Source organism: Calonectris borealis, chromosome 3 (genome assembly GCF_964195595.1).
Source record: "Calonectris borealis chromosome 3, bCalBor7.hap1.2, whole genome shotgun sequence".
In the NCBI taxonomy this organism is placed as follows: domain Eukaryota; kingdom Metazoa; phylum Chordata; class Aves; order Procellariiformes; family Procellariidae; genus Calonectris; species Calonectris borealis.
Window position 1 is genome coordinate 97,078,859 of NC_134314.1, and position 23,882 is coordinate 97,102,740.

Consider the following 23,882-nt stretch of genomic DNA (forward strand, 5'->3'; position numbering starts at 1 on the left):
TTAAGTAATACAGACTCATCAAGAACAGGGTATAATACATTATTACTAGTCTGCTCCCATATTTAATATTTGCTGAGCAGGGGGAAGATGGAGGAATCCTAAGATTCTCTTTCAGGCTGTGAAAAAGAGCACGGCTTGTGAACAGGATAATCTGTTTGGTCCCCCTGAGGAGCACCAAATTATTTTCTGCCCAAATTCCCTCTCTCCCTTTGCCAAGATCCATTCTCCTTAACTCGTTTCCGTTCTTTATGCCTCCTTGCATAGGCACTATGCAATAGTAACCTTTTTCACTCAGCTTTCATCACATCGTATCTCTTTACGGCCCCTTCCCATGCTTTCTTTTTCCCACTTCCAGTACCCACAGCCTACTCCCTGACTCTACCTCCATATTCCAATCTCTATTCAATAGATCCTATTCTCTGTTCCAATTTTGTTCTGCTTTCCGTTTCTCTCTTCCTTCTTCCTCTGCCACCCCCAAAATCAAGGAAATCCCTCCTACGCTTCCCTTGTCTGAAATCTACTGTCCCTCCCCACCATTCCCGACCAGCTTTTTCTCTTCTGTATTCAAATCAAGCAAGCTCCTGCTCTGCACTTCCTGGGCCTACAAGAGATCTTTAGCAGTATAAAAGAAGTTGCCTAAAACCAGGTTCAGGAATTACACTGCAAGTCATGCTGCCCAAATCGACAACCGCCTGTGACTCTCAGGGGAAGCTAGCTGTGAAGCTCTAACAATTTCTCAAGTCTATGTGAAAGGCAGTTATTTTCCAAAGGCAGATAATACAGTAAAAATCAGGCAGATTTCCATACTGTTGAAAAGGCTTATCTTTAAAAGAAAGCTCCCTTGCCGTCAAGTCTTAAGTAAATTTTAAGGTAGCCAGTATTCATACTTTAAAATGGGGCAGGGTGGGAGGCATTTTTCTGTTGCTTGGTTTCTGCAGCCACTATGCTTTGGCATAAATTTTACAAAGAATTTAACCACAGACAAACAGCTGTTATGAAAAATTGGAGCCCAAGATTAGAAAGTTGAAACACCTGAAAAATAGACCCTTTACTTGCAAGTGACATGCAACCTTGATAACTGAGGGTGCTTCCAGCCCTGGTTATGATACATTTTCATTCTTCACTGCAATATTAATAGGCTGGACATTATTAGCCGTCTTCTATAGAATCTGTCATTACACAAGCCCGAAAACTGCTTTACAGACTTTGATATATAATAACATTTTGCCCATCAATGAAGTGGTCTCCCTCTTGGAAGCAGCAGCAGCTTCACAACATGTGGCCATTAAAACCCGACAATTTTCCAGTCAGATTTCCACTACAATTTATACCCACTTCATACAATTATTCACAACCTCCCTCCCTCTTTCCCTCCCGCCCTCCCTCCCTCCCTTCCTTCTTTCCTTCCTTCCTTCCTTCCTTCCTTCTTTCCTTCCTTCCTTCCTTCCTTCCTTCCCTTTTTTCCTTCCTCCCTCCCTTCTCCCCAAGATCATCACAAGATCTTTAATAATCAGTGCCACAATGAGAGGATGTCAGAACATCAGATGTCCTTCTCTAGCTTACAGATCCAGGTGATGTTCACAGAACAGAAACAAAGGGTTCTTGCCTGTGTGTCCACATTCTTTCTCCATCTTAATGTTTGTTTCTTTCAGTAAGAATGAAGAAAAGCAAAAAAAACTTGAAACAGAGGTTTGAAGCATCTGGGTGTGCATCTGTTTTAAGCAAAAATAGTCTAGTGCACATCCTAACATGCAGTACTGCATTATACATGAGGGTATTGCAGGCTAAAAGAAGGGAAATTGCATTAACAATTTACAGTTGGCTAAGGATAGATTTTTACAATGCTACAAACTCAGCTGTTTACTTAGATTTGACTGCACATGACATTTGAACATGTGTAGCCTATTGCTTTAAAGAAGCAGCAACCAAAGCTTTCCTGATATGAGAGCTGCACAATGATAGCAGACTGACAGTGCAGAACTGTAGCTGGCCTACAGTTAACTACTATCTTTTCTCGCTATAATGTGCTGTCTACAGGTGCTAAATGTTTGCATGTCTGTTCCATGTATCAGGTTTGGATTTTTTTTAATTGCCTTTAAAAAAATCCTATCTTTTCTTCTGTCACAGGCTGGCATCTTGCTGTAAGGGGATGACAAAAGTGTGAAGCAACTTTACCAAAACTATGCATAGAGTTAGAAGTAGACAAAGTAAGTCACGGATATTGACTCATGACTCAACTATAGTCCATTAACCATTAGATTAAGAATGCTTTTATCAATTTCTTAAACCATAATGAAAAAATATAGTAAGCTCTGTTCCCCCCCATACATTTTAAGCATTCCAGTGCTACTCAGTTAACTGAAGTTTTAAATTTTTATTTAGATATGCATGAGCCCAGTTTTGACATTTCAAACAGAAGTCAAAATAATTTTTCCTCATGCACAGTTCTGTTTATAGAGTTTATGACTATTACTACCACAGTTTCAGAGGCACTCTCTCACGGCCTCGCATCTAACATAGCTGCTTAAATCAGCACAAAATGAACACGATGCATAAAGTTCTGCTACATCTGACGTCTTCACTAGTGCGTGAACACTAGGGATCACAACAGGTGCACAACAGACCTCAGTGCAGAAGCAGGACTGAAGAGTCAACAATCCCAACGTGCTATGATCTGCTGGAGCAAGCCTGGGCCCAGCTGCAAGGAACCAGTTAGTTCTGATCCCAGGTCCATCCCTGACCTGCTGTGTGATTGACCATACTATGTGCTGTCCCCTCCCAGTGTTATCTTCCGGATAGATGAGAACATATTTTTAATCTCATATAGATACCTCACTTGCATCATTATTTACTTAGTGTTCAAATACAGTGGTAATTGTACTTGAGTAACTGAAAGCGTTACAGGCATTTAAACAACAAAAACATCAGGTCAGTAGTGAAACCCCATCCTGTCCAAGCAAAATGTCAGCTTTTATCTACCTATATGCTACACTGAAGGAACAATGGCCTACATTTAGAAGTAGAGCACAGTTACAATTTACTGGTAATGTCACAGACCATGACTCTGTCTATTCAATGGCAGCACGCCAAGTCACACTCTAAGAATTTTGGTTAAGAAGAAAAAGCATTTTTTTTTTTACTTTAAGGATGTTAACTTCTATATAGAAAAACACAGCCATACCGACTGCTACGCTGGGAGAACAAGGGCATAAGTCTGTTTTTGAGGTCATTTCATTCACTTTATTGTGTGTAGAAGTTCACTGACTTGCGTTCATTACACTTGTTCTGCTCTGGAATAATACCACAGTCAGGCCCATAGTTCCTGACCTAACAACATTATACTGTATTTAGTCACAGCATGAAAATAGGAGGAAAGGCAGCGCCAGACATATACGGGGAGATTATAAGAGTATGGGCTCATTTGCCATTCAAGGTAAACTGCAAGATTTTAAAACTGAATTCAGTTTTCATTAGCATAGCATGAATTTGTTGGCTATTGTTTCATTTCTAAATAAAATTAGTATGACAGAAACCAGAATAGACCACAGGATCTTTATTTAGAAAGCATGATAAAGAATATTTTTCATGCAACACAAATGAGGGAGATAGAATGGCTTATGTTAAATTACCTCCACTGGCACGTGCCATTTTCAGAGCTTCAAGAGAAACAGCAGGTGTTATTTCTAGCTGGCAAACAACCACTTTGGCTTTACGGATGACATCAGAAGCCCTCTTCAGGTCTTCAAAATTTAAAAGCAGGTTGGCTCCTGGGACTATGACAATAACATTCTGTCCTAAAGGGAAGATATTGTGGTTTTTTACATTAACTTTTGCAATAAAGTGTGTAAAACAATTCCTTGCTTTTCTACAAAACATTTCAGATGAGGATTTCAATTTGCTTTCCAAAAAAACCCCACTAAAAATGTACGCATTGCTAACATTTTCAAATATCCAAAGATTTCAGAAGATAATAAAAAAGATCAAGGGACTAATGAATGCCACACTGCACAAGAAATGCAATATATATTTCTTTGGGAAAAGTCATGTATGGGCTTTCCCCAGTCTTATTTTGGTGTTTTCTATGAACTCTAAAGAAGCACTGTACTAGTCACAGTGGAGATGGGGGGCATACACTAAGGCTGATATTTGCATTTTCCTAAAATATTCCAGTAGCACTTGGAAGAGAAAAGCATCAATGTGATTACTGAGTTCATATGCCAAAAATGCAATAAAAATTTTAATTTTCCCATCAGCTGGAAACAGAGAATATTTCACACAGCTATGAAAATTATGCATGTTCTTTAGATTTCAGAGAAGCAGGCTTGCTCCATTTACCTGCGACACTTTAAGTTAGGGCCCCTAGCCATCATGAAAACCAGAATCAGCTTGCCACCAAAACCCAGAAAGATAATGCCCATGTCCAAGGAAAGCTTTATCAGAAGTGAGTAAAGAAGGTGGGTGACAGATTCTTCTGCACTTAAAGCTGGCCAGTAGATTGGTCTAAGCAAAGCTACACGTGCGGAAGCACAGCAGTATCTCAAAGCACGTCAAAGATCCTTTTCATTCTTGTAGTTTGTTTTACAGTTAGGTGAGGAGGTTCATTTACGTAGGTTCCAAATATTCTTTTGTTTTTCTTCAGACATGCAAGTTGCCTTCTTTTATTGCAGTTTCTTTCTTTCATTCTTTCTTTTTTTAATCTCTGTTACAACACCTAGAGACCTTCAGGCATGGGTGCCTTCAAATTAAAATTTATTATTAATCACTCAGGTATTAAATTCAATAAGTCAGTTGTTCCTTGATTTACAGGCTCAGCCTGTCCCTGCTGAAGATTCCTTTAAGGACTGCCAATCATTAAAGGCTACCAATTCTGTAATGAACTGAATTACTCTGTAAATAAATATTTATGTTTTTAAATACATTATTTTTGTTGAATGCGACTTCAAAGTCCTTTGAATAAGAAAAGTGCAAAGCTTGTCTCCCTAAATATGTTCTGAAAAGAAAGCAGGACAATGGAAAGAATAATATAGTGATCTCAGAGGGAGGGGCCCAAGCTTTCCAAAGCAATTCTGCTGTCAATGGTTTGGTACAGAACAGCTGCATATGAAAAGCAAAACCTCAGCATTTAAAGCCAACGCCCTGCTTTTCAACAGACAATGATGGGCATCTCAGAAAAAAAAAAAAGAAAAAACCTTCTGCAACAAGTAAATGCTATCAAAGATATCTAAATCCTGTTGAGGAAACATTCAAAGGCAAATTGCACCTATTCTGCCAAGGATATATTTTGAGAGCTTACAGGGTGCAGCAGTGCAAACAGTAAAAGGCAGAGAATCAGTGGAACAAAAATATATTTCATTTATGCCTGGAATCTGTGCTACCTAGAATCTCAGACTCTATCCACATGTCTTGCTGCATTATCTTGCTGAACTATTTAGCTGTACTGACATGTATATTATTATTAGACTTTAGAGCTAATGGCCTAGGGCGATAAGGAAGGCTGTTTGCTTAAACCCATATGCGCAAATTCAAGGTAGACCATGCTGCACTGGATCACAGTCAGAAGCTTTTCTTTAAACTACAAAAGGTCAGAGACTTAAAGTCTGCTTTCAAACCTGCCAGGGAAATGCAGTACCTACTGCGGTGTAACAGTCCGGGGGGACTTAACCCAAGCTACATTTACCGCACTAACTGTGAATGACAGCAGTCACCACAAACTTACACCAGCGTGCACGAAGGCAGAATCTGGACCCATGCACTCACAATTAATACCAGAATTTTGTATTACCAGCAACCATTTTGTTGAAAGCAGTTATTTCTTGCCAGGGAAATCAGATGGGAAATCAGCACCAGGGACAACAGAGTTAAAGACAGATGGCAAAGAGGGGTGGGATTCATCTTGTCCAACATTAACTAATTTTTAAAGTTTTCAAAAAAAATTCTACATTCTAGAAAATTCTAAGAAAACAAATTTCTAAAAATTTGTTTTCTAGGTTCCTTCAACAAGGAGGAGACACAAGTATTTTCAGAGCATTTTTAATCTTACATATCTTAGATATCTGTTTGAGGAGGAGATAAACTATTATCTGGAAATGCCTATGAATCTCTGTTAACTCTAGGTGAAGCCTTAAGCCATACACCTAACTTTGAAACAGCTCAAGTGAGGTAAAATGTTGCCGACACTAAGAATGAGAAAAAGACACTTACTGCATTACAGTTAATTCTAACATACCATTACTTAGACTAAAAATTCTCAGTTTTGATGGGACCATTTATATAATTTTAAGTTTTGCAGACATCAGCTAAAATATTAAGGGCCACATTCACAGTTGCCATAAGCTAGAACAGCTAAATGAAGCTGATAAACTTGCGCAAGCTTACACCAGATGGGGACTGGGTCCAATCAATACTTAAAACAGCGTGAATGCTGCATATGTAAATACTGTCCTCAGCTGGGCTTCTAAACCTGTTACTGTCTCTTCTTAGAAAGAGGGGTAACTCAAGCTAGATTTTTTTACAAGTGTCATTTTATAGATTCCACCAGATGAGAAGTGCCAGTGGAAAAATCAAAGACAAACCAGTAAATACCACAGGGCCATAACCCTCAATTTTTAAAACGGGATGATGAGCCTAAAGGCCATCAGTAGTGCTTAGAACTCACCAAAATCTCAAACAATGCAATTATAACAATAGCTGCAGAGCTTCTGCATAATAATTCATAGGGAAAAAAGATGATATTTGTGACCAGAAAAGAATGTTACAAGAAAAACATTTGCTGCCAAATCACACAGGTCATGAATATGAGGGCAAGTTTTGGGTGTGTCATGGTATCATAATTTCTATGCAATTACTTGGTAGGAGCATTGAATAGTCTTGTACACAAAACATTCAAGTTCATGATGAATGTCAATACATAGAAATTCTGTAAAAATTCAGGTGACATTTCTTCATAACCCTGAAGATCCAAACCAAAGATTTTCTCTTTGGAAAGTATAATTCAAACAAGTTGGCATATGTAATATAAGTTTGCCTTGCTTATTTAGCCTTATCTAAATATATATCTTGAATGTTTTTAGACTAGTAGTGCTTTGGTATTGAAGGTACACTTACTTACAAAATAACGCCTATTCACTGCTCATGAATGATTAATAACTTTATCATAAAGTCAGCACAATGCCTATCTCAAGTGAGGGTTATCTCACAGTGTTCTGTGTAAGTGAGCTTTAAGTCCTAACTTGCAATAACCAAGAGCACTTTAATCATGACCTGCCAAACTCTGTTGTCCCTCCACTGAATTTCTGCTATGAACACGGAAGTTGTCAGACTGGTTCAGTCAGGCCAGCTTAATGGCGCCGTCAACTGTCAGTACCAGATATGGACAAAGTTGCAATAAACTTCACGGGTAATCATGTAAAAAATTATCCACAAAGAGGGTTTTTTCCTCCCTATGTGTGTATGTAAAAGTACAACACACATCATCACTTTATGGAGTTCTTACCATTCAATAGCACTTCTGTGAGCAGAAGGTGTGCTAAGTGACAGAGCTAGTGGAAAGAAGGCAGGCTGAAAGGGGAAACAAAAGCTGGGGTTCGAAGTGGTGCAATGCACCTCAATGAAAACGCGTTAAGAAAAGCAGCTGGATGTACCAGCTTTTCTCCTTAAGAGAGAAAGTACAGATTCGAAGTGTACAGGGTCCTGGTAAACTGAAGCTTGTGTTTAGTCAAAACCTATCTGAAGAGGCAGTCGCATAAAAGAGAACAACTGAAAGGAACACAAGGTTCCAGAAAAAGATTTCTGCACAGATTTCTGAGACCAGCCCAGAGGAAACCTTTGCAGCATCTCTGGGCTGCACGTTTTCCAGTGCAGCACTATAAACTTGTTAAACATCTCTCCACCATTTTGCATTAAAGCAGGGATTTAACACCTCTATCTTTTATAGAAACTACACTGTATTGTCCCAGAATATAATGCAACTTTGAGAATATCAATTGTGCCTGATAATTTTCAAATTTTTAGTATGTTGCCAATTACAATAATTGATGAGTTATATACAGCTGTGCAATTTAGTAACCAGTAAAAATCTTCCCAGAAATTCAGTAGCATCAGCTAGACAGACACAGGTAACATCAGGGAAAGTTTACCTCAGAGCTTCCTCTGACTCTGCTCTCTACAGCTTTCTTTTCCTCTGCCTTCACTCACTCATCATAGTCTGCCCCCTCTACTTGGGTCTCTCTCCTACTTCTGCCTGTGATTTTACTCAGTTGATTGGAGTTGGTACTTTTCCCAAGTATCGGAATTGGTAAGATGACGTGCAGGTTAGGTGTGTGAAAATACAGCAATTAAAACTTGGCTATTTAAAGAGATGATACATATGTTTTTTATTTGTGCCCTGTTCTCTTAACACAAAACACCATCACCACCCCCAACTTCAAATGCTTCCCTTTTAGGTATAATTTGAACTAGCAGAAACTGCTTAAGATTAGTGCATTGAATGCTGTGGTGTTTCAGCTATGCCAGCACAACTACTGTGGTAAAACATGCATGTGTAGACAAGCCCTTTGAAAAGTGCTGTAAAACCTGTTTAGGTCAAATCAGCCAGGTTTCTACAGGAAAAAAAAACAGTGTCTCTTGCAACAGCAAAGCACATAAGTACTACTATTTTATTGCAATTTACTCAATTCAGGCGCCAGATGGTTTTAGAGAGAAGTAACAACCAGAACCATTACCAATTCTGTGCATCTGTTTGCTTTACAGCATAGTTCTGACCAGGTTTGCTCTTCTACTAAATTTTAAATGAAATCTGAGGCCAGTGGTAACTTAATTTAGGATTTTTTAGTTTCTGAAAGAAACAAACTGCATGACATTATGCATTATTCAACTCACTACATGAATCACAAGACTATCGGAGGCCCTTCACACTGACACTGACGCTGTGAACCTCATGGCACTGAACAATCAGTTTCACTTTCCTGGTGCTTATAAAGGTTTTAGATCCACAAGATGGTTTTGTTCCTTATCCTTCAGAAACATTCATGATGTTATAATTTTAACAGGTCATCCTCTGTTCACTCAAGTTTAGACCATGTTTATTTTAGTTGGCCATGCATATGAATTGGGAAGTAATAAGACTGCTTCTTATTCAGCTATTCTGCACAGCAAACCTAATGCTGGTTACATGTACAAAACACTGAGGCCTGGGAGCGCGCTACTGGATTCTCACTGTCTCTCCCATTAGTGAGAGAGGCCAGAGTAGTGACTCTCTGTGGCATAAGAAAGAAGTTCTGAAGAGTTGCTGTGGTAATTTACCTGCTGACCCAAACCTAGAGGAGGAGGAAGTAAGAGGCAGGTATCCAGTCTATTCAATGTATTAGAGCTACCTTATTTCTGAATTAGAGCTGTCATGCAAGGTTTTGATTAATCTTACTTAGAGAAAATTAAACTCACATCTCCAACTAATTTGCCTAATTTTCCTGAATGTTCCTGTGTAGACTTGCCTTTAGTCACAGTTCCTTCCCAGGTTTGCTCCCGCAGCGAATAGTCATGTTTCCTTTCCCATTTTGAGCTGTAGCCCAATGTACTACCATCAGGTTATATAGGAGCTTGTTAAGTTGATGTGTCAGCTAAGCTGTGGTAACTGTTCAAATGAAGGCTCTTAGCTGTATCAAAAGTGAACTAATCCAATCACACTTAATTTGTTATGTTTGCATAAACATTATTGGTCCTGAGCTCTAAATTTTGATCCAGACACACGTACTTCTCCTAAGAGCTCTCAATAGCACAACTTGCTTGAGGAAAAGATAAACAAAGTTTTCAGAGGATAACTTAGCAATCTTGAAGAAGAATATGAAAACAAGCCAAATATTCTTTTCTTCTTCCCCTGCAATAGGAGAGCAAAGGCCCAGGCTAAGGAAAATTAACACAGAAAAAACAAATATGCCATTTCACTGTGTATTCATCACTGCAGATGCAACTTGGGATCAAGAATTGTGGCAATATTACAAGATCAACATAAACATTGCTATTTATACTAAGGACAATTCCTTTTCCTGATTCAAGGCATAATGACTCAGTGTGCTGAGGAGGCAAACCCTTTCCTCATAGTAAAAGTGCTAGGTAAGTTGTGGTGGAAAAGGAGAGCTTTAACCTTCTGCTACACTCTGTGTTCTGGGCAATGTAAAACTAGATAGATCAGCTGGCTGATTTAATTATGGCTATCACACTGCTAATCTAAGTATCTGATTCTGCTGCTTTTAGGCACCTCATCCTACAACATTGCTGGAATAAAAAGAAGTGCAACGAAGTGTGAATAAGATCATGAAAAAAATTAAAGATGTAAAAAAAATAATTCCACAATTAACAGTGACAAGGCAGAGGTTTCTTTTATGGCTGTAAAGGCAGAACAAAGAGGACAATTCAGAGTAGAAATATGTACCTTCACTGTTGACAATTATTGAAGCAGTTCCAGTAGCAGCATCTGTAGTCTGACCTACAAATGCTAAGAAAGGGAAAAGTTAGAGCATGCATTAGTTCAATACATTACTTTCAACCAATAGCATGTGATGCAGTTTAATTGAATTAAATATAAAATGAACCCATAACCTCCAGCAATTTAAAAATGCTAATTACTCTTTCATGTGCAACAATGCCAGAGAAGCTAACAACAACAAAAAGTGTTAATTTACACCCACAAAACAGAAATGCGAGTCCAACATTCTTTAATTTGGCTACATCTCTGCTTTAGAGAAAGCAGGTTATTTATACAGCCTTCTCAGGCACTCTACTCCTACATGGAAGTATTTCTTTTATCCAATGAAACAATAGAGTCAAGGCTGGAGAAAACTACAATATTAAAACAACACAGCATTTAATTCCCTGTAGATTTGCATTTCAGCAGTAATATTAACATGTGCTATGAAGGCAGTGTTGAGGCTATATGTTTCCTCTTTGGATTATTATTCAGATAAATTAACTGTAAGTGAGGCTGGCAGCACTGTCTATTATAAAGATATTTACTACTGTAAGAACCTGTTTTCAGCTGTCAGCAAATTTGTCAAATATTAACCAGTGGTCTGAAACTTTCTATGACACGTGGGGTTTTTTAGGTAAAACTGTAGTAGAAAACTGTCAAAAAAGTTGAGGGTTTCTTTCCCTAGAACTGTATTTGAGAAAAATCTACTATTTTATTTGAGACAAATTCTGATGACCTTTTGTTTAAGAAGCTCTAATGTTCTAACATTTTAGAACATGGACTCTATGCTGGGCAAAGGTTAGCTTCTTTCTCAAGATATGCCTTGTGTGGCCAATTTAAAAATCTGCTCAGATTTGAACAAGGCTGAAAAAACACATAACACCATGCTCATTCAGTTTTGCTAAAGTATTGTAGGTACTTGCCCTGGAGGTACTCTTATCTAGCTCAGTTACAAGAGCAGAACTTTCCTTGCAATTATAGCTTCTTTTCACCATGAGCTAGGTCTGCACACTGGAATTGAAAGCAGAGAACTTGTGTCTTCCGTGCTCTCAATGCTCTTCCTGCAGAAAATAAGCAGCATGAGCAGCAAGCCGCCCAGTTCAAATGTGGGAGAGGGAGTAGCACATCAATAAAGGTCTAAATGGTCGGAGCAGCACTGGTAGCTCATAGGTTGTAGAAGACAGAAAGACTGGGAAAGGGGAAAATTATGAAACAGATTGGAATTGGAAGGAAAAGGGGTAAGGTGATATGTTAGGAAATAGAAGAGCAACGTAAACAAAGATGACATAAGACAAGGATCCAGGATATGAAAGTTGGCAGAACTGGCATTATGGCAAGGATTTTCATCCAGTACCCAGTATCCTTATGTATAACAACAGGGATAGGCTAGACAAGGATTAAACTGAGATGAAAAGCCAGGGACTGAAATAAGATGGTCCTAAGCAAAAAGGTCTGTGCACACTGAATCACCCTTGCGTCCAAATCTTGGAATGCAAGTTGGGATCCCAGACTAGCCTCACCAGCAGTACATCCTATCTTTCTCCAGTGCTGATCAGCGTAGGGGGTGACAGTCTAACACTATTCTGAGATATTTTTAACTCAATCAGCAGAACTTGGTACCTTGGACCTAACTGTTCCAACCCTTCAATTGATCTATCTAGGTATCAAGGAAGTGCAATATGATGGAATTTCTGAATTTTTTTTCCTACATTTTTCTTTTGCTGCTATAAAGACTATTTAAAAATTTACGTTAAGATTGCAAGATCAATCATTTATATCAGAAAACATGAGATTTAAGGTTCCTTGTGGAATATATATTTTCATTAAGTGCTATGCATTACAATAGCTTTATTTACATGATCAAAGACTTTATCCATGAGGTAGGTATGCTTTAGAGAGATTTAGAACTGTACACTAACAGACACTGTTTTTATGGTATTCTTGCCTGGTTTCTTGCGTAAGTTGGAAGATATGCAATGAATAAACCTGTATATACATTTGTGAAATATTTAGATGTTATACTGATAAGCGTAATAAAAAAGCTCACAAAGTACTGATAGTTCTGTCTTTAAAGCAGGATTTGAATAATGCAGTAAATGAAGCTTGTGGCTGCACATTAAACAGAAAAGATAAACAGAATATTGAATTGCCACGTAGTGATTGCATTTGTCCATTCTTGCCCACCCTGAAGGAGACAAGAGTCATGTAGACAAAAATGTGATCATGTAGTAAAGCAGTACACAATAATACATTTAAACAAGAGAGAGAATTAGGGTTACAAAGGTGCAAAGATAATAGAATATTGTGAATGCTTAATTTTTGCTTTTCCCGAAAGCCTTTTAACATTGATTTTTTTACGTATGTTTGTTAACAAACATCGGCTGTAGTCTCTAAAATGACTGCAGGTGTCATTTCACAAAATAGACGTGTAATGTACTGAGTTGACAAATGCATTTCCACTCTATCCCTCCCCTCCCAACATTAAATTGAGAATGAATAATCAGACTGGATTTTTCAATTTCTCACCAGGCATTACAATCATTAATGCCAGCCTAAACAATTGCGTAACAGGTGACTTGCACTGATGTAATCATCTGAGATTTAGAGGTAATAACATTACATTTTATTTTTAGTGGTAGAGCTGATTTCCGAAGTCCCCATATTCTCACCCATATTCATTGATTCCTGCCAGTTGCATCAAAACAATTATTCATAGTTCTTGATGGTAAAACATATCCAATAAGGCAGTAAAATAAGAAATCCTCCACTACCAATTTTTAAAGCTTAAAAATAATACAAAAGGTTTCTTTAAAGTAAAATTTTACCTGTAGAAATACCATTCTTCTTCAAATTTTCAACATAATCATTGCCAAAGGAATCCTCCCCAACCTACACAAAAGATAAAAAGGATAGGTTTTCTCTACAGAAAGGTGAGAGGATAGATCATCTTTAGACAACAGAATGGTCTAATGTAATTTGAATTCAACACTTTCTGTTTTGCAGCACTTTGCCTAATTAATAAACAAATAATAAACTAATAAATAATAGTAAAAATGTATTAATAGTATTAATAAACAACAGGAATAGTGTTCTGCAGTTTTCTCCTCCTCTATTACAAAACTCCCCTCTACACCCATGTTCCTATATTCAAGTTTCATTCTCTTAAAACCACTGTGTTCCCTTGACACCGCAGCTTTCTGGGGATTGTAAAATCTGGAAGTGTACTGAATCTTGTGCTCCTGGATCATTATTCAGCTTTGAATTGAAAGCATTACAGCAACTCTGGTGTCTGTCTGAATTGCAGTTCGTATTTTGAATTTTCTACCTCAAGTTTCCTCGGTGGAAAAATAACAAACTGTGGTTATGGTCTAGAAAGTGACGATAAACATGGCATTGCTGATTTCTGTAATTCTCAGTACTAAATGTACTGTTTACAAATTCAACATTTTTTGTTTGTTTTATCCAGCAACAGCAGACCGAGTTGAGTTAGGGAATCAAGCTATGCTCTATTGTTTTTCTAACAGCAAGTTAAAGAGCTTGTAATTTCAGCTCCACTAATCCTTTTAGCTGAACAGAATTCTGCTTGCTGTTTATTCAGACTAATAAATATTTCTTTTTGTTACATCACACAAGTTGAACAAAGGAGGTGAGGTATATGGAGAAAAAAAAGGGTATAACTTGCTTAATGTCAAAATAGCATTTAAAATATATTTATAAAGCCAACATAGCTTTTAATTCACCAGTTTTAGCCTATGTCTTCAGCATGCATAGTGTGTGCTCCTACTTCCAAGAGCAAGTTGTTTATCTGAATGGTATCAAAGACTGACCAATGCCACAGCAAGTATTTTTGCAAGAGAAAAAAAGCCATCTTTCAGATTAGAAGCCAAATCAAGACCCTGGTCACATTCTAGACAACGAAGGAATTACACAAGGAGCCCTAACTGACGATCCATCTTCTCATAAAACAGCACTAAATAGCTAACGCTGTATTTGAGTTACAGGAAGCACAAAGCAGCTGCCTCTATTGCCTGCTGTTAGAAATTTGTCTGTTTATGAGCTCAGTCCTTTAGAAAGCTCGGAGAAGGCCTGAGTACCAGCTAGTGATCATAGAAATCAAACTCTGCAATTCAGAATTCTAAAATTTAAAGTGTCACGGATGGATGAGCCTTCCCCCCACATATTCTATTGCACAACCATGTTTTGAAACATACTTTCATTTCCTATAACCTCCATGAGAGATTTTTCTAAAGCATTATTAGGGATGGTCACAGTCTTTTATCAAAGGAGGACAGCAATTTAGGTCAAAACAGTCTACCCAGACGTAACATTCCTCTAGTACATGGGAAGAAAAACCAACAACATTTACTTTGGTCACTGTGTTATTCATTGTTTGCATATTAGAAAATTTCTGTATCTCTGACTACTCCCAGTTTGCCAGACAGGGCGGGTTGTCAGAAGCTGCATCTTCCGACTGCTTTAGGCTGGATGACTGTAGCCATCTGCAATTTAAACCGGAGTCGTGCTCACCTCTGCAGCCTAACAGTTGTGCTACTGGAATGCATTCCGTCTGATGGTATCACTTTCTCCCTCCCTTGCTGCTACAAAGCTTCTACAACAAATCTCAGGATTTGCTCAGTTATTTCAGCAACGAAATATTTCATAACCATTTTCCAAAAGCTCAACTGAAACTTCCTTCCTTCAGCTCTGGGTCCTACATAACTGACAGACAGGCATCCCTCATTGTTCAACTGTCATAACAAATGAGATCAGCTGTGGTACTTTTGCTCACAGCAAGACATCTCAGTGCTGGAGGGAAGCCCTTGGAGGGGTCTCCATGGGGGTCCTTTTCCTCTGGAAACTTTTTTCCATGTTAGTTCATCAGCATCCAACCCAGTTAATCCTAGTGCGTTTGAAGGGCTTATCTTTCCATTCAGGCTTTACCCCCAAGGAAGAGAGAGTATTGGGCATCAGACTCATTTTAGATTAAAGGCATATTTACTGACCATGTCAAATTATATAACATTGTTTTAAATATTTTCTGCTTTTGCACAGACCCTGCTAGATGGACTTTTGGGTAAACAAAAAAATAAATGTCTTAGTGTGCTGACCACTGAACGTTGTATGTGCTGAAATAGCATTTTTTCTTTCTTGAGTTCTTAACAACAATAGCCATTTGTACAAGCATTATGGTCACATAGTTTGCATATTAGAATGAGTGGAATTACATCAGTATTTTTCAGTCTGGGTTTTCCCTGCTTACTATCATGTTTTCCATGTGGAGCTAGAGGAGCTGGTTGGCATCATAGCAGCTAAAATTCTAGCAGCTTAGACAATCACACTCATCTGTACCTGGAAATTAATTACAACAGAAACATGTACCTCTTGACAATTGTTTGTTTAATCTATTCTATATGCTCTTGTTTTTTGAGAGTGTTTACTCTTTTTCTTCATTAGGGAATTAAACAGGTACTAAAGACAAGTATAAGACAGTAATACAAAAGGAAAAAACAATTGAAGATATCCATCATATTCTGGGCTGCACCTGGCATATAGCTATGTTCTTACAATGAAGTGAGGATACAGGTGTACAGCACTTTAACTTCAATTTGGCTTACAGATCATCTAAAGAGAGAGGTTACATAGCATGGTAATACAGCACTTCCTATTTCTAAGTAGGAATCAAATTCAACTGGGGCTTAAGTAGAATTTAGTATATGCAATATCAGGTTAGTGACATCAATGTCCAGTGAGGATCATTCCAAATTGTTTGTCAGAAGTAAAACAGGACTTTTTTCAGCACATACAATGTCTTTCAGACCAACATCCCTCCACCATATTAATCTAGGATGTTTAACAGATTTTTTTTGGTAATGGACACTACAAAAAAAAAAAAAAAAAGGAATAGTTTGGGGAGTTTGGAATCTCTCAAGAGCACTGTGCATTTTTCAGTACTGCAACAGGGTTCTTGTGTGAACATAAGCAATTAATTTATTTGCTTAGATCCTTTAGTTCCCTGACAGTAATCCTTTACATTTCTCTGAACAATTGTCTTTCTTGTCTTTTTGAAGGGGCAACTATTCCATCAATACATTGTTTTACTGTACTGAGCAAATTGGGAAGGGGAGTTTCAGACTGATATTGTGATACATATTGATAACCCAGAGTAACAGCGGCCACTTGCAGAGACATCCAGGCAGAAAGTAGAACACTGCATTTCCACTACTCAAACTCAGTACTTGGATTTTACATTAAAATCCACAGCATTCTGTGGCATCTCCAGTCATAACTGTAAGTCATTCTAAAACTCCCTCTCTCTAGTCGCTGGGTCTCTTTTGTATTTTAAAGCTCTGAGGTACGAAGAATGCCTCGTCACTTGATCTGAGATGTCTACTCCTGTTGAGGACATCCTCTGTCTAAATTACAGTCCTCGTAAGAGGATGCCACATTCCAGCAGAATGTCCCTCTAGTATTAATACTGATTCCATTCCTTGAACTTCAGATTGTAGAAGCCATTGTTGCACCTGTACTGGATAAAAAATGTGGGAATTATGACCAAAACATAAGCATGTACTGAGCACAGAGTGTGTGTGTGAGGGGCAATCTGGCTTTAAGAACCACTGAATACTTAAGATGACTTGTTAAAGTAAAAATAATGGAATAGTAATGGTTCATTATTGCCTGGCTCTTCTTAATTTATTCAGCAAGAAACTTTATACTACATCTCACTGATCTATGCAGATATAAGACTGTACTGCTATGAGATGAAACTATTTTGTGAGGCTATAAAGTGCATTTTTAATTTAAAAAGCAAATATTAACTTCAAAAAAATACAAAATTTATAGATATTAGAGTCATTCTCTGCTGTTTCTTTTCTCCAATAAATACACATCAGAAAGAAAGAAAGAAAGAAGACTAGGTTTTACTGATATAACATAAATATGATCTTGGAAAGTAATTAGAAATTAGAGTAACTGCTAAATCTTATTAGGAATGCAAATGTTTCCAGAAACATGTATGCACTGAGCAAAGGCTAGACCATTAAAAAGTAAAACAAAATTCACACTTTTAGTGGGGAAAAAACCCTTTAACATTTAGCAGGAAATGTTACAGGGAATTCATTGCCAGTTCATCTTGTACTTGAATCTGACCATTCTTGAATGCAAAGATGATCAAATATACACAATATTACAGAAGCACAAACATTGCCAATATAAACAAAACCCACACTGTAGAACAACTAGTGATAATGACCCAAAGAAATGCTTGAAGGTGTAATTTAGATTTAGATATAGCTACCATTCTTTAGACTAAATATTGGATTGGAAAACCAGTGAGAAAGGCTTCCCTGAGATGTTTCTAGTACTTCTCAAAAAATCCCAGACAGACGACGATCCAACAAATCTAGCATCCTCTCCAGCTATGGCAATAACAAAGTATGTCCATTCAAGTTGAAGTTTCATCTACAGTCAGCACAGGATAGACAATAAGGCTACAGAGAGAGAAAATTTGATCTTAACCTTAGTAATGATCACTCAAAACTTACAATGTTTAATGACAAAAATCAAAGAAAAGCATTGTAAGAATATAGTATCTGCCAAGCTGAATCAGCCCAATGGTCTGTGAGCCAGTCTTTAGAACTGCTGTATATCAGATGTTTCAGAAAAGCGGGCAAAAAAATCCCAAAGCACACAAAGGTTCTAGAATTTGGATGTGAACATCTCATCCTAATCTCAAGTATCAAGATAATGATTTAACCCTTGAAGCACAAGGTTTTATATTCCTTCTAAAGTTTGTAACTGGCTTGTCAGTGTCTGATTTTTAATCACCTACAAAGTATATTTCAGATTGACTATAGTGCCTAGCACCTGAATGTCATCAATGAAGCCCTGATCATTGTAGCAGTGAGGAACATAAAGAGGAGGGGCTAATCAAGATTGCTTGAATTTTGAACATCTCAAATTCTCTCCAATTCTCTTTTCCATGATACATCAATCTAAGTTTTGCAATCCTTAATATGCAATTTCTGCCAAATCTCTAGCCAACGAGTCTTTGGTTCTGGCAGTTCTTAAAACAGCCTCCTCCATGCTTAAATTTATAGCTGAAATAACAAAAAGAAAAGGGAATTAAAGAGGGATTAAAAAAAAAAAACCAACAACTTTTCTGTAAGTCACCTAAAGGTTTACTGGAATTTGCATGAACCTTTAGCTCAGCTGTAATCCAAGAGCAAGTCAGTGCTTACCTTGCAGATCAGCGAGGTCTTGGCCCCAAGTCGAGCAGACTGGACACACTGGTTGGCTCCTTTCCCACCAAAACCAACGAAAAACTTATGTCCAAGGATAGTCTCTCCAGCTCTTGGCAATCGTGTAGTAAGGCTATTCCAATTCAAAGCAATATTTACATACATTAGTGACTGAAAATAACAAGCATCTTCAAAATAAGAGTTACATTCTTATAATCCTAAATGGTCCAACAGCCAGCCAGTAAGACTGAAAAAGACTTGAAAGATCTTTTAGTGTCTACTCCACATCCCACCAGTTTAAGTTTATTCCTTATATGCCACCCAGTCAAGCTTCTTGTTTATTACTCAAGAGAAGGATTGCATTTCTTTTGTTCGTGTTTCATGTTTCTACAGGAAAAGAAGCACTTGATCCCTGACTGGGATTCCCCACTGCTAACTCAATACAGATAAATAATAAATCTATATGTCTCACTGCTTATGCTGTTTCACTGTAACATTCAGCTCAAGTTTACACATTGTTCATTTAATTTCATTACATCTAATTATACCTTCTTGAACCACCCTACATAATTTTTCACTTTGTTGATGTTCACATCCCTCAAAATTGTAGATCGTTATCAAAACCTTCCTCCCCTCTGCTGTCACTCAGGCACACTGTACATATTTAACTTTTTTCTTTTTTAAGTTTTTGTCTTAGAAATCAAGCTTTACAACTTCTCAGCATTTTGTTGTTTCTTGAACGCACGCCAATTACATTTATTTCCTTCTGGGGATGGGTGCCCAGAACCAGATGCACTAATACAAGCGGACACCCATCAGGAGTGTATCCAAAACAAAACTGTAATTTTTTTAACCCTACCAGATGCTTTGCTATCTCCAGCAAAAGTTGAAAGGAAGAAAAGACATCACTGAGACTACGTGGAAGAATTTCTCCAAATGTAAAAGGCCACTTCTATTAAAATACATAACTCAAAGCTGTGTTTACAACACTCAGATTACCAAAATTTCTGCCTCCTCAACCCATACAGTCCAGGCACAAGGTTTAAAAATGGAATTCCTTCTATCTCTGAAAGCTACAAACAAGTTCACAACACGTGTGGAGGGAAGGCCTCCTACGATGTACAAGCAACCCGTTCAGTCAATATGACAGTTAGCTCAGACAAGTTTCCAAAAGTCTGCAGGAAAGAAAGGGAGAGTGGGGAAGGGGAGTCTGAAAGAATGCAGAGGAATCTGCCATAGTGAGGAAGAGATTATCTTCAGCTCTGTCAATTTATAACATTATTTTACCAATAAATCTTCAAAATTGTCAGCCCTCCAATTCAGAAAAAAAGATGACATACTTCTGCACTAGCAAATCACTACGGAGTGCTTTTTGAAAAGGATATGAAGAATACGTGTATATTACTTTGTGAGTTTATGCTGCTACTTCTGGGGGATATTGGTGTTTGCAAAATCTTATGGATTTAATGACTGAGCACAGCCTGATTTACTGAAAATTCTCAGCACAAAGCAAGCATTTTTCCCTGCTAATTTTCAATTCCAGCATCGATCAGCCCAAAGGATTAAGATCATTAGAAAATCAAGAAAACCTAAAATTAAACTAGCGAAGCCAAACAAGTCCTGAACTCCCAGAAATTAAGATTTTTGCTTTGAAGGAGTTGTTACGGGTCTGTGCTTCATCAGTAGTTATGGCTTCCGGAGAGATGCAGGTAGGGATGCAGACTCTAAGTAGGGATGCTCGCTAAGAGCACCCCAGATTTTAGTGTGAGAGTATGGTACCCAGCCAGCAGGTTTGTGTGCGTGACAACAGAGAAACCCCAGAAGGCTCACACGTACAGCTAATGGCACTCATTTTGTTTTCAGAGAGGCAGAGCCAGGAACATTCTGTTAGGAAATGTTTAAACCCTTTTAAATAAAAATATAACAGCTTTTTGAAATATACTTACAGCTACCTTATATATATATGGAAAGGGTTGCTAAGTTAAAACTGTTTGCCCACAGCAGCATCTGGCAGGTTGTTTACAACAATGAGTAACTGTAAGGTTTCAGAGAACAAGGTGTAATGAGTGTAGATAAATAATGTTTATTAATGGTAACATCTATAATTTACCGCTATTTTCACCATCGGAAGCCAAAGGTTGTGGACCAGAGAATGAAGGCCACAAAACTCAGCTCGGGAAGCTCCTATTCAGCCAGTGCCAGGGTACTGCACGCACACTTCTAAAATTATGTGCCATTCAGTAAAGAATAGTTGTTTCACCCAGCCTTGGCAAGAAATAGTAATAGAAGCTCTTGTATAATTCCCTTCGTCCACAGATCTCACTACACTTTAAAAAGCAGAACAACATCGTTATTCCTGTTTTGTGGGTGTGAAACTTAGGCAAGTCATTTTGCCTTTTTGCGTGCCTCGGTTCAGCCAAGAAGCCAGTGGCAAAACCAAAAATAGAGATCAGCTCAATCCACTAGCTCACACTGTCTTCGCATTTAAATTCTGCAGAATGAAAATGGTATCAAGTCTCAATTAATTTTCTTTCATTAGGGTGTTTTTCAGAGATTATAGCTTATTCTAAATAGAATTTGTTTCCACAAAAAGCTAATATATTTTTAGACAAAGATTAACAATTGCGACATCCCAGCAGACATCTGCTAATAGCGCTGCTCTGAGTTCATACGCATTTTCAAGAAGTTAGTTCAACCATACATATTCTTGTTTTAACAGTGACCAGACCATAACTTGATTCTTCTCTCAGTTATGTTGGCATCAACATGCAACTCCAATGGAAGCATCATAACTGCTCTGGTGAAAAAACAGGCTTGGTGAGATGAGAATCTGGGCCTCGATGTTTTAAGCAGCATGGCATAACAACTGCCTGTGGGAATCAAACAGCTTGTTGAAGACAGGGAGGTGGCCTTTTTTATTGTTTTGATGGAAAGGTACAAGGTGAAGGGCAAAGGATCAAGTTGGAACAGCAATTTATAATTAGCCAATTTTAAAAATAGGCTAACAGACTAGGCAAGAACATGGAGCAAGTTCCTGTAGCTCACTGTAAACAAAAACACCACCTTATTACATTTCAGGCATGATTGCCAATCCTTTCAGACCAATTCTCCACTCCAGAAGCCTATTTTTATGTTCCATATTAAACAAATTCAGAGTACTGATCTATATATAAGCCTAGAGGTTTCACTTTCACTGAAACAGGTACTCAAGAATTTTTTTTTTGCTAATATAATGCTATTCTCTTGTCATTTAATTCTGCAACTATACTAATTTTTGATTCACATCAGACAATTTTAATGAGCATTTCAGGCTTCTGTTATGAGCAGGCAATGATGAGTAATCTGTATGATTAAGGAACCCTATAAATTCTTGGCTTATTGATAGTGCCACAAAGAATACTTAAAATAGCCTAAAAGTGATGAAACAGCTAATGTTACTCCAAAACTAGGCTAAATAAGTTAATTAGAAAAACTGTCACACGGGCTTTCAGAATTGTTACATAAAATGTTTTGTAAAGCCATTTACAACTTTGATTTAATTTGAAAACATTGACCTGAAAAACCTGAAAAAAAAATTTAAGTTGCTATCCAACAGACTACTCTTTGCTTATGTGACAAATTCTGCTCAGCTTTAAGAGGATAAATGGTACAAAGGATGTTGAGCTCTCATGTCTTATGAACAACCAGAAACTAAACTTGAAAACCCCCAATACTTATTAGATGGGAAATAAAATTACTAGTATAGTATGTTTTGCAAATTGTGCGCCATACTACTGAATCATACTTATAAAGTTCAGACTGAAGCATCCTGAAATATTTTGGACATTACAAATAAAGGAATATAATCACTCAGAATTTCAACTGAGCTTTTACAGAACAATATTTAAATGTAAAATGCATAGTGATGCTACCCACATTTGTTCATGGGAAATGAAGAATCTTACATCCACTCATGTTTCAGAGGTTTGCGATGAATAAAAGTACACACGTAAGAATTTCACCACTGCAGTAACTTCAACCCTCTCTTCCAGTAAGTGCGTGCCACGAGTTCCCTTAAAGGCTAGAGTTGACTAGCATTTGTATTTTCAGACAGACATCCCTTCGGAAGGATGGCATTAGAAACAGAACAGAACTCTTTACTACTCTGTTGAAGCACTCAATTAGAGGTGAAAGCACAACTTACTGAGTCATTAATACCCCTTTCCCTGGTATTCTGGGTTTTCTTGAAAAGTTCCCATCTAAGCAGTGACTAGATCATATTCAGAGATAGAAAGTCTGAAGAAGGAAGGAAGAGAAAGGGAGAGATGTATATTAGCGGCATTTGCATAAATTAATCCTGAAATTAATCATGGTTTGCTTCCGATTCTTGACACCTAACCAGTGTCTGCTCATTGTTTTCAACACATGAAAGTACTATAAAGATGTATTATTACTGTTAGCTTAAGCTGATGCAAAACCATGCCCTCCCCTCAGCAGCACTGTTTCTCTTGCATTTTTACTTTACTTGCTTTTACAACTCACGGAGCTTCCTAATTCAAAATATTTTTGTTCCAAGGGTCACTTTAATTTGGATCAGCAAATTGGTCCAACTTACTGTACAGCAACCAGGGTGGGCCAGAACTTGCAGGACTGAGGAGAAGGTGAGTGAGGGGAGCAGCAGGAGTGCCTTTGCTGGCAGCAGTACAGCCATAGTGCCCTAAACCAATGTTGAAACTTTGACTTGATACTACTTCGTATATTGAAAACAGTGAATGCTATGTAACTAAGGTTTAATTAAGTAGTACAGTATACTTAGCTCATTAGACATACTAACGAAAAGCATAAAGTATCAGTAAGTTTCTGAGAAATGACGTGCATAAGAAAGGAAAATAGAAAAGTATATAAACATTTTTCTCTAAAAAAAAGAAAAAAGCAAGCTATATTCTCACTAGGCAACTCAGGGAAAAAGAATTTGTATGTTAGATTAAATATCACATTATCTAAGATGACTGTCATTCACATAGTATCAAAAGAAACATTCAGACATCATTTTTTCTCCTGAAGAAAGGTGAAGATCATCATCAAAAATAGTAGCAGAAATACTGCATGTAAAAGTGTCTTAATAAAAAGGAATATAATGTAAAGGCCTAAAATTTAGCTTTGATTGTGTTCCCCTTGAATCACTGAATAAAACTGGATCA

At 37.6% G+C, this 23,882-nt stretch overlaps 1 protein-coding gene across 1 annotated transcript in view; it reads right to left on the bottom strand.

Annotated features, from left to right (window-relative positions):
• Positions 1–23,882, bottom strand: part of RBKS (ribokinase) — a 70,511-nt gene that overhangs the window by 32,422 nt on the left and 14,207 nt on the right. Inside the window, exons 2-5 of the mRNA XM_075146832.1 lie at positions 18,703–18,835; positions 13,288–13,351; positions 10,427–10,489; positions 3,630–3,794 (exon numbers count right to left, since the gene is read on the bottom strand). Of these exons, the coding sequence (XP_075002933.1) occupies positions 3,630–3,794; positions 10,427–10,489; positions 13,288–13,351; positions 18,703–18,835 (425 nt within the window). The remainder of the gene's footprint in view (positions 1–3,629; positions 3,795–10,426; positions 10,490–13,287; positions 13,352–18,702; positions 18,836–23,882) is intronic.